At 47.4% G+C, this 12,086-nt stretch overlaps 1 protein-coding gene across 1 annotated transcript in view; it reads left to right on the top strand.

The window, feature by feature from the left end:
• Window positions 1-12,086, top strand: part of LOC129833143 (serine/threonine-protein kinase WNK4-like) — a 73,648-nt gene that overhangs the window by 28,512 nt on the left and 33,050 nt on the right. Inside the window, exons 3-4 of the mRNA XM_055897471.1 lie at window positions 195-415; window positions 1,495-1,652. Of these exons, the coding sequence (XP_055753446.1) occupies window positions 195-415; window positions 1,495-1,652 (379 nt within the window). The remainder of the gene's footprint in view (window positions 1-194; window positions 416-1,494; window positions 1,653-12,086) is intronic.

Below are 12,086 nucleotides of genomic sequence, written 5' to 3'. Positions count from 1 at the left end.
CAGTTCCTCATCCTCAGGCTTTCAGATTCAGTGTGAGCACCCCTGGTCCATGGTGCTCTGTAACTTAGTAACACTTGTTGCTTACACTGTTGTACCCCATGGTTCCAATCGCTCAGTTGGTTGGACACCAGGGTTTTGGGTTTGAGTCCTGCATAGTCCGCACGTACAGTACTCATATCAGCCTCACCCTACAGGTACCTGAAGAGATTCAAGGAGATGAAGCTGAAGCTGCTGCAGCGCTGGAGCCACCAGATCCTGAAGGGCCTCCACTTCCTCCACACCCGCACCCCGCCCATCATCCACAGGGACCTCAAGTGTGACAACATCTTCATCACCGGCCCCACAGGCTCCGTCAAGATCGGCGATCTGGGCCTGGCCACACTAAAGAGTGCCTCGTTCGCCAAGAGTGTCATTGGTGAGTCTCCCAACTACCCACAGCCACAGCACTTCAGTTGACACTGACACTCAGTATAATGGAGTGCATCAGGGCTCTATTCTAGACCCTGTGACTATTGAATATTTCTCAATGTAGGGTTAAAGCGTTCTGTTCCCACTACTACGGTTTTAAAGTGAGACCTACGTAATAGCTGAAACCTCATAGAGGATGTTAAAACTTTTTGCCACCTACAACATTTACTATTTGCTATTTGCTTTAATGTCTTTTAAAATTTGTATTACATAGATACAGTATTGTGTGAAACTGTTATTCAATATTTCAATAAATCATACCTTCCAGTGGCAAACACTCAGTGTAAAATGAGTCCCAGTCCCACTGCTACCTGTGTACTGCTGTCCCTTCAGTGTGGTGTGACCTTAAACTGGAGCAACTGTAAATAAAGCCTTCAATGCCATGTTTTAGGCTGGCCACTGTGTTTATTTATTTGGCTAGGTGTTTATATTTATACTGTCATGGTGCATGACGGCTAGTCTTTGCAGTGACGTCAGCACGGCTGCTCGACATGTTCTAATCTATCTCACTGCTATCACAGTGTTTGGTCTCAGTGACTTTTTAATAGTGTGGGTCATCTAAGTCCCATTTGGAAACCTTCAAACCTACAGACGTTTAACATTTGTTTTACATTATCACACTCGTATAAGATTTGGTGTTGTATCAATAAATAACTTATCTTTTGATTACCTCCTCCTTCTGTACCGCCTTTGATTATTTCTTTCCATTTGAATACACTTGTACTGTAAATGAATAGCAGAACAGTTTGTTGCCAATACACATGTTCTGCACTGTATTACAAGGCACACAGTTGGCTACTTGTTCCAAAGTGATCAGAGTGAGAATAAATAAGGCCACTGTATTGTGAAGTGTAATTGCAGACAGTTGGCTACTTGTTCCAAAGTGATCAGAGTGAGAATAAATAAGGCCACTGTATTGTGAAGTGTAATTGCAGTTGTCAGTGAAGTAGGACCACACTTTGCGCCATTCTCATAACCACTACCATCATACCCCCCCCCCCCCCCCCCCTCTCTCTCTCTCGGTAGGGACTCCTGAGTTCATGGCTCCAGAGATGTACGAGGAGAAGTATGATGAGGCGGTGGACGTCTATGCCTTTGGGATGTGCATGCTTGAGATGACCACGTCTGAGTACCCCTACTCTGAGTGCCAGAACGCTGCCCAGATCTACCGTAAAGTCACCAGCGTGAGTGGATTTCGCTGTCTCTGGTGGATTCTGTGTATCCAGTCCATGTTGTTCAGTTTGTCTGTTGTTTCGCTAGATGTCGGTCAGATCTGAAGAGAAACTTGGCCATCGTTCTGGTTGCAGTTTGCAGTTTGACATCACCACTTGTTCAGTGTAGTTCTGCTGGCCTCTGGGAAGAGGTAAGCAGGAAAGAGGCATTCAAAAGGCGTGCAACATGTGCAAGGATCATCATCTCTTGTTCCTTTCAACTAACTGCTGTTCTCTCTTTCTCTATCCACCCCCCTCTCAGTCTTTCTTTTGAAGTTGCTTGCTATGCATCACGAATGTGACACAAATAGATACCCAAAAACACGCTCAATTGAGCATTTTGTGGGTCTCTCTCCATTGTGAATGCCACCTACGTTCTCACATCCATCCCATCCGGTCGCCAAAAATAGAAACCCTCCCCTTGTACCCAACCCTGTTATCTCTGTTACTGAGTGTTTATCAGACCACTAATGGTAATGTACCATCTCTCATCTCTATGCAATGTTGCTGTGACATTTCTCCTCAGCAGAGTCAATTACAGGGTCTCTGTGGAGCTATAATGGTATTTACCAAGTGGACGTCTCTCTTTCACTGCTATAATCAGCTGTTGCACCTTAACGACCAGATTTGGAAGAGCTGAAGGGCTCGGACTTGATTGCTAATTACTGGAATTGGAATTATGCTTTAAGTCTTTTACTTTGCGGAGAACGAGGTCCACATGCAGGAATGGGAACGTCTCCACAATACTGGATTTTCTCCACTCCACAATTCTGGATTTCTTTGCGGTCATTTGGCCAAACAAACTGAAATCCCCAAGGACCATAATGCACGTTGTGGATTAATTTACATGCAGCTCTTCCAACGTGATTGACGCAGTAAGAACCCACGTGCTAGCTGTGTGTGTGTGTGTGTGTGTGTGTCTGAGCACGCTACAGCCCTGGTACAACATGAGCAGTATTTAGTGCTAGAGTCCAAAGGAGTGTTACAGCTTCGAGGAAGCAAGGCTCTCACTCCGTTATGGGTTTTCTGCCAGAACCACAAAAGCAGTTCGCCAGCCTCTGTATTCAGACGTTCTCCAGCCAGCCTCTGTATTCAGACGTTCTCCAGCCAGCCTCTGTATTCAGACGTTCTCTAGCAATCCTCAGTATTCAGACGTTCTCCAGCCAGCCTCTGTATTCAGACGTTCTCCAGCCAGCCTTTGTATTCAGACATTCTCCAGCCATCCTCAGTATTCAGACGTTCTCCAGCCAGCCTCTGTATTCAGACGTTCTCCAGCCAGCCTCTGTATTCAGACGTTCTCCAGCCAGCCTCTGTATTCAGACGTTCTCCAGCCAGCCTCTGTATTCAGACGTTCTCCAGCCATCCTCAGTATTCAGACGTTCTCCAGCCAGCCTCTGTATTCAGACGTTCTCCAGCCAGCCTCTGTATTCAGACGTTCTCCAGCCAGCCTCTGTATTCAGATGTTCTCCAGCCAGCCTTTGTATTCAGACATTCTCCAGCCATCCTCAGTATTCAGACGTTCTCCAGCCAGCCTCTGTATTCAGACGTTCTCCAGCCAGCCTCTGTATTCAGACGTTCTCCAGCCAGCCTCTGTATTCAGATGTTCTCCAGCCAGCCTCTGTATTCAGACGTTCTCCAGCCAGCCTCTGTATTCAGACGTTCTCCAGCCATCCTCAGTATTCAGACGTTCTCCAGCCAGCCTCTGTATTCCATACGTTCTCCAGCCAGCCTCTGTATTCAGACGTTCTCCAGCCAGCCTCTGTATTCAGACGTTCTCCAGCCAGCCTCTGTATACAGATGTTCTCCAGCCAGCCTCTATATTCAGACGTTCTCCAGACAGACTCTGTATTCAGACTTACATGCTTACTTGCACTGTTGTTTCTTATTTGTGTTGACCTCAGCAGATAAGGATCTCCATGCTTCGTACATACCACAGTTCTAATTCAGCCATGGGGCTTGACCTATAAAGGAATTGAATAGCAGATTATTACTGAGACTACAGCAAATGGCCACCATTCTCCTCCTACACTTGGCCACTGTCTGACATCATTTTATGACAATGTCTGTGTCATCAAATTATCTTGTTCCCTTTCTCAGAGCTATATATTTATGCTATGATAGGAGAGCTGTATATCTTTGTTTACCTGATGGTGAAAGAGGAACAAAGTGGTCTATTGCTGGAATAATATCACTGTCATGTTTAGAAGCCTTCACCAACAGGACAAATTAGCGGATATTATATATGACTCAAGTTTCCCCTGTGCTGTTTGATGTGTGAGATGAGATATTATACGGTATCTGCACAGAAAGAGCTATTTGTTTTTCCTTCAGGTGAGCTACAATTCCTTTTCAAGTAGGTGTAAAAGCTTTGTCCTCCCTCTGTGTGTGTGTGTGTGTGTGTGTTTTGCATGTGTGCGAGTGTGTATTGTGTGTGTTTGTGCATTCTCAGACACAATTGTTGAAATGTGTGTGTGTCTGTGTGTGTGTGTACTTGTGTCTGTGTGTGAACGTGTATCAGTATGAGCATGTGTGGGCGCACAAAAGCCAAGACAATACCCCCAAGTAACTTTCAAAAACAACAGAGGAAATCCTTTAGCCAATACACCTACAGCTAAGTTAACTTGGACAGTAACACTGTCTTCTCTGGAAGTTTACTGGGTTGAAGTGAGTTCTTACAGAAGCAGAACATTACCCAGTGCGTCAGCTGACGAGGGGTTGCCGCCGCTGACAAAGGACATTGATACGGTGAGCAGAACTGGCCCAGCATCACTCCTCCAACTCTTCAAACTCTTCTCTCTGTGCTGTGGTCTGACTGAGTGTGTGAGGAGACAGACACAGCCTTGTGACCAAGGCGTTAGCGGATGTCCACTGCGCCTCTTAAAAAGTATGTATTACCAGTTTACTGCTGTGTATCTATGGAGGTTACTGGCCTGTTAAATGTCGTCATAAAATCTATGATTGTAAGGTGGTCCTCATAAGAATGTACTCTAATTGGCTAAGGACTTGTACCTGTAAAGCCACCTAGGGACTTCCTAGGATAGGATAGCTGGTGCCAGCTATATACAGTACAGTACCAATTGGATACACAGGACCTTCCCTAGGACAACAGTACTAAGGGAGGTGTTTAAAGAGGTATACTCAAGGAGTGGCATACAGGTTACAGTAATCCTTTCTGGAGGGAATCCCAATTGTAAAGGTTAATGTACACAAACTTAAGTCACTCACTGAAGTTTTATTTCCAGATTTTCCCCTTTGTTATCTTGAAAAAGAGGCATGTATTGACTGTGTACTATCTACTCAATAATAGATACACTACATGACTAAAAGTATGTGGACACCTGCTCGTCGAACATCTCATTCCAAAAACATGGGCATTAATATGAATTGGTCCCCATGTTGCTGCTATAACAGCCTCCTCTCTTCTGGGAAGGTTTTCCACTAAATGTTGGAACATTGAAGCAGGGGGGTGTCTTGCTTCCATTCAACCACAAGAGCACTAGTGAGGTCGGGCACTGATGTTGGGCGATTAGACCTGGCTTGCTGTTGGCGTTCCGATTCATCCCAAAGGTGTTTGATGGGGTTGAGGTCAGGGCACTGTGCAGGCCAGTCAAGTTCTTCCACACCGATCTTGACAAACCATTTCTGTATGGATCTCGCTTTGCGCAAGAGGGCATTGTCCAAACTGTTGCCACAAAGTTGGAAGCACAGAATCCTCTAGACTGTCATTGTATGCTGTAGCGTTAAGATATCCCTTCACTGGAACTAAGGGGTCTAGCCCGAACCATGAAAAACAACCCCAGACCATTATTCCTCCTCCAACAAACTTTACAGTTGGCACTATGCATTTGGGCAGGTAGCGTTCTCCTGGCTTCAGCCAAACCAAGAATTGTCTATCGGACTGCCAGATGGTGAAGCGTTTCATCACAGAGAACGTGTTTCCACCGCTCCAGAGTCCAGTGACGGCAAGTTTTACACCACTCCAGCTGACGCTTGGTATTGCACATGGTGATCTTGGGCTTGTGTGCGCGGCTGCTTGTCCATGGAAACCCATTTCATGAAGCTCCCGAACGAACAGTTATTGTACTGACGTTGCTTCCAGAGGCAGTTTGGAACTCAGTAGTGAGTGTTGAAACTGAGGACAGGCGATTTTTACCCGCTTCAGCACTCGGCGGTCCCGTTCTGTGAGCTTGTGTGGCCTACCATTTCCCGGCTGAGCCGTTGTTGCTCCTAGATGTTTCCACTTCACAATAACAACAGTTACAGTTGACCGGGGCAGCTCTAGCAGGGTATAAATTTGACAAACTGACTTGTTGGAAAGGTGGTATCCTATGACGGTGCCACGTTGAAAGTCACTGAGCTCTTCAGGGAGGCCATTCAACTGCCAATGTTTGTCTATGGAGATTGCATGTCTATGTGCTCGATTTTATATACCTATCAGCAATGGGTGTGGCTGAAATAGCCAAATTCAATAATTTGTAGGGGTGTGTCCACATACTTTTGTAAATATAGTGTATGTTCATTCAATGTGCAGAATACAGAATGTTATACATTTCCATTTATCCTACCAACAACCTCAACACATTTGTGATTTCACATGGTAATTAGAAAATTGCATTCTAGGATTCTATGAATTCCAGGAACCTTTGTCGTTCCCTCCTCTATCAATTGTCCAGTGAGTAACAAATGACTGAATGGCGAGAGTCACCTCTGTGATGAATCTTGTTGAATCAAATGAGTAGATCTCAAGCACCATTGAGCCATTCATTCACCTTTCTGGAACAATTGCTAAGAGGATAAAGCTAAGAGGCTTGTGTGATTTCAGTAGTTCTGTGTGGTATGGTGACGTTTACATCACAGTATTGGGAGGTGTGATTGAAGGTCATTGCCTGAAGCCCCATACCTAAGCTCACAGTCTTCACTGAGTGGCAGTCATATTGTTTTCAACTTGGGGTCCAACTATGGGGTGAACAAGGTCTTACAATGCCTTGATTCAGATGGGTTGGGTTAAATGCAGAAGACACATTTCAGTTGAATGTTTTCAGTTGTACAACTGATTAGGTATCCTCCTTTCCCCTTATTGAACATGATCTGACTCCATACAATGACATCTTGAGGGCCAATTAAAGGCAATGGGAGAGTCAGACTAATCAGTACATTGCCAATTCCCTACGTACTGCCCACCCAATCAAAACCTTCCTGTACTAAAACAGGGGTACATTGCCTGTTTCCCTTTTTAGTGAGAGAGTGAGGGTGTGAGGGAACAGACACCCTTGGCCATGCCATCTATCCACCACCCCTGGCCATGCCTTCTCTCCACCACCCCTGGGCTGGCCCTCTCTCCACCACCCCTGGCCATGCCCTCTCTCCACCACCCCTGGGCTGGCCCTCTCTCCAACACCCCTGGGCTGGCCCTCTCTCCAATACCTCTGGGCTGGTCCTCTCTCCAACACCTCTGGGCTGGCACTCTCTCCACCACCCCTGGCCATGCCCTCTCTCCACCACCCCTGGGCTGGCCCTCTCTCCAACACCCCTGGGCTGGCCCTCTCTCCAACACCTCTGGGCTGGTCCTCTCTCCAACACCTCTGGGCTGGCACTCTCTCCAACACCCCTGGGCTGGCCCTCTCTCCAACACCTCTGGGCTGGTCCTCTCTCCAACACCTCTGGGCTGGTCCTCTCTCCAACACCTCTGGGCTGGTCCTCTCTCCAACACCCCTGGGCTGGTCCTCTCTCCAAAACCTCTGGGCTGGTCCTCTCTCCAACACCTCTGGGCTGGTCCTCTCTCCAACACCTCTGGGCTGGTCCTCTCTCCAACACCTCTGGGCTGGCGCTCGCTCCAACACCTCTGGGCTGGCCCTCTCTCCAACACCTCTGGGCTGGTCCTCTCTCCAACACCTCTGGGCTGGCACTCTCTCCACCACCCCTGGGCTGGCCCTCTCTCCACTACCCCTGGCCATGCCCTCTCTCCACCACCCCTGGGCTGGCCCTCTCTCCAACACCTCTGGGCTGGTCCTCTCTCCAACACCTATGGGCTGGTCCTCTCTCCAACACCTCTGGGCTGGTCCTCTCTCCAACACCTCTGGGCTGGTCCTCTCTCCAACACCTCTGGGCTGGTCCTCTCTCCAACACCCCTGGGCTGGCCCTCTCTCCAACACCTCTGGGCTGGTCCTCTCTCCAAAACCTCTGGGCTGGTCCTCTCTCCAACACCTCTGGGCTGGTCCTCTCTCCAACACCTCTGGGCTGGTCCTCTCTCCAACACCTCTGGGCTGGTCCTCTCTCCAACACCTCTGGGCTGGCACTCTCTCCACCACCCCTGGGCTGGCCCTCTCTCCACCACCCCTGGCCATGCCCTCTCTCCACCACCCCTGGGCTGGCCCTCTCTCCAACACCTCTGGGCTGGTCCTCTCTCCAACACCTCTGGGCTGGTCCTCTCTCCAACACCTCTGGGCTGGTCCTCTCTCCAACACCTCTGGGCTGGTCCTCTCTCCAACACCTCTGGGCTGGTCCTCTCTCCAAAACCTATGGGCTGGCCCTCTCTCCACCACCCCTGGCCATGCCCTCTCTCCACCACCCCTGGGCTGGCCTTCTCTCCAACACCTCTGGGCTGGTCCTCTCTCCAACACCTCTGGGCTGGCCCTCTCTCCAACACCTCTGGGCTGGCACTCTCTCCAACACCTCTGGGCTGGTCCTCTCTCCAACACCTCTGGGCTGGTCCTCTCTCCAACACCTCTGGGCTGGTCCTCTCTCCAACACCTCTGGGCTGGTCCTCTCTCCAACACCTCTGGGCTGGTCCTCTCTCCAACACCCCTGGGCTGGTCCTCTCTCCAACACCCCTGGGCTGGCCCTCTCTCCAACACCTCTGGGCTGGCCCTCTCTCCAACACCTCTGGGCTGGTCCTCTTTCCAACACCTCTGGGCTGGTCCTCTCTCCAACACCTATGGGCTGGTCCTCTCTCCAACACCTATGGGCTGGTCCTCTCTCCAACACCTCTGGGCTGGCCCTCTCTCCAACACCTCTGGGCTGGCCCTCTCTCCAACACCTCTGGGCTGGCCCTCTCTCCAACACCTCTGGGCTGGCCCTCTCTCCAACACCCCTGGGCTGGTCCTCTCTCCAACACCTCTGGGCTGGTCCTCTCTCCAACACCTCTGGGCTGGTCCTCTCTCCAACACCTCTGGGCTGGTCCTCTCTCCAACACCTCTGGGCTGGTTCTCTCTCCAACACCTCTGGGCTGGTCCTCTCTCCAACACCCCTGGGCTGGTCCTCTCTCCAACACCCCTGGGCTGGTCCTCTCTCCAACACCTCTGGGCTGGTTCTCTCTCCAACACCTCTGGGCTGGTCCTCTCTCCAACACCCCTGGGCTGGTCCTCTCTCCAACACCCCTGGGCTGGTCCTCTCTCAAACACCCCTGGGCTGGTCCTCTCTCCAACACCCCTGGGCTGGTCCTCTCTCCAACACCCCTGGGCTGGCCCTCTCTAGTCTCTACTATTTTCTGCCTCCCAACCAGCCGGTGTTGTGTAGATTTTGTAACTCCACAGCCCCTCCTCTACCTCTCTACTCCACTGCTGGGTTATAATTAGCTAGCAGAGCCATGGACGCCACCACACCACCTCCGTCCCTCCTCCTCCACATGTTTCTGCCCACACACACCGAACACACACCAGGCAATAAGGAGTTCTGACGCACTTCCTTTCTGTGTGTGTGTTTGTGGTGGTGGTGGTGGGGGGGTAGGGGGGGTAGGGGGGGGGGTGTTAAAGGGTCTGTCGCTGATCCAGAAATGTTCTGTTCTTCCTGATTGTGTTTCAAATCAAATCGAATCAAATGTTATTTGTCAAATGCGCCGAATACAACAGGTGTAGACCTTACAGTGAAATGCTTACTTACAAGCCCTTAACCAACAATGCAGTTTTAAGAAAATAATAAGTATAAAGTAAAAAAATAGATAAATAAAAATAGAAAATAATTAAAGAGCAGCAGTAAAATAACAATAGCGAGGCTATATACAGAGGGTACCGGTAGAGAGTCAATGTGTGTTTCAGAGCTTGTTTCCAGTGACAAAGAGAGGGAGGAGGGAGATTGGTGAGATGAAGAGAGACATAAAGAATAGAGAACTTAATTAGGGTGTTATAATTGACATAGATATCCCTGTTTTAGTGGTCATCTCCCGAGGCAGACCATACTAACACACGTACTCTACACACACTTACATTGTAATATTGTATGGTGGTATTTTACGTTTGTATTGTAGATATGTAGTGGGGTAAAAATGTTGTACTGTTTTATTTATTTATTTGTATGTAATGTAAGTGCCTTAATGTGTTTGGACACAGGAAGAGGAGCTGCTTCCTTGGCAACAGCTAATGGGGATCCCTAATAAATACAAATACAAAATACAAAATACAAAGACCCCTCTCAAAGAGAAAAAGAATAAGAGTGTGAGAAACAAACATAGAAGGAGCTCTCTCTGTCTGTCTCGCTGTCTCTCTGTCTGTCTCGCTGTCTCTCTCTCTCTGTCTTGCTGTTTCTCTCTGTCTCACTCTCTCTCTCTCTGTTTCGCTGTCTCTCGCTGTCTCTCTCTCTGTCTTGCTGTTTCTCACTCTGTCTCTCTGTCTGTCTCGCTGTCTCTCTCTGTCTGTCTCGCTGTCTTTCTGTCTGTCTCGCTGTATCTCTCTGTCTGTCTCGCTGTCTCTCTCTGTCATGCTGTCTCTTTCTTTCAATTTAGCTGTCTCTCACGCTCTCTCGCTTTCTCTCTCTGTCTCTCTCTCTGTCACTCTGTCTCTCTCTGTCTCACTGTCTCTCTCAGTTTAGCTGTCTCTCACGCTCTCTCGCTTTCTCTCTCTGTCTCTCTCTGTCGCTCTGTCTCACTGTCTCTCTCAGTTTAGCTGTCTCTCACTCTCTCTCGCTTTCTCTCTCTCTGTCTCTGTCTCTCTTCGTCTCTCTCTCAAATTCAGATTGCTTTATTGGCATGAAATACAATTGGTAGGTATTGCCAAAGCAGTATAGTGGTACAGCATTTCAGTAAATACAGTGCAATGCAATGAGGATAATAAAATACAGTTAATTTAAGTAGTAATAATAATAATACATATAATCATGTGTACAGGTACAACACTTCTGCTGTTGTATTGTGTAATCTTCGGTCAGTACATTTAATTAAATACAAATAAGATTATAAAAAAGAAAAAGAAAGAATGGCTAATAAATAAACAACAGAATGTACATGATGATTGTTACACTATGTATTACTAGTAAGTTATATACAATGTAAATACTACAGGGAATTAATGGTCATGGGATGTCCCTCAGACTATGGCAGTCATATACATATCTGGCAGTAATATTTGCGGTTTCTCCCTCAACCAGAATAATTCCCAGCTTTATGTTATTAGTAAATGCACAGAGGTTGGGAATTGATTAAGTTTTTTTTTTAAAGATAATCTTATTTGGGAGTATTTCTCACAGTAGAGGAAAAAGTAGATCTCTGTCTCTACCTCCCCTGTCTTGCAGTGACCACATAGACACTCCTCTTTGGGTAGCCATGTCTTTTGATGTCTCTCTTTTTCTAAAGCCAATTGGTGTTCGCCGAGCCTGTATTTGGTCAGGATCTGTCTCTGTTTTGTATCTCTGACAGAGTAGAGATATTCTGCCAATTTGTATTCTCATTTGAGGGCCAAATAGCAATTTAGTTTATTCTGTGTTTTTGTTTCATTTTCCCAATTTGTCAAGTAAGAGGTTTTCATTTCTGTAACAGTGTGATTGATTTCCCTGTGTGTGTCACGCCCTGACCTTAGTTATCTATGTTTTCTGTATTATTTTGGTCAGGTCAGGTTGTGACGAGGGTGGGTATGTGTGTTTTGTCTTGTTTAGGGTTTTTGTATATCTATGGGTTTTTTGTAAGTCTAGGTTATGTAGGTCTATGGTGGCCTGAATTGGTTCCCAATCAGAGGCAGCTGTTTATCGTTGTCTCTGATTGGGGATCATATTTAGATTGCCATTTTCCCTTGGATATTCGTGGGTTCTTGTCTATGTGAAGTTGCCTATCAGCACTCGTGTTATATAGCTTCACGTTAGTTTGTTCAGTGTTCATTCGTTTAATTAAGAGAATGTACGCATACCACGCTGCGCCTTGGTCTCCTCACTACGACGAACGTGACGGTGTGATTGGATAATAGGGTTGTGTAGTGTTTTAACAACTGACACAGGGAACTCTTTTCAGGGTTCAGGTCTTGGTTTTCCAGTGCTTTGAATTGTAAGGATGTTTTGGGGGTTAATTTCAAATGGTGCCAACATTTTAGTGTCCTTTTCTTTATATTTACAGTTAAAGGGAATCGTCCGAGTTCCACCCTGCATGCATTATTTGGTACTTTCTTTTGGATATTTAGGATAATTCTAGATTTTCTATTGGGTTTTTCT

This window comes from Salvelinus fontinalis, chromosome 34 (genome assembly GCF_029448725.1).
Source record: "Salvelinus fontinalis isolate EN_2023a chromosome 34, ASM2944872v1, whole genome shotgun sequence".
Classification (NCBI taxonomy): Eukaryota; Metazoa; Chordata; class Actinopteri; order Salmoniformes; family Salmonidae; genus Salvelinus; species Salvelinus fontinalis.
The sequence above is the reverse complement of the archived record's forward strand: the minus strand, read 5'-3'. Positions and strand labels throughout refer to the sequence as shown.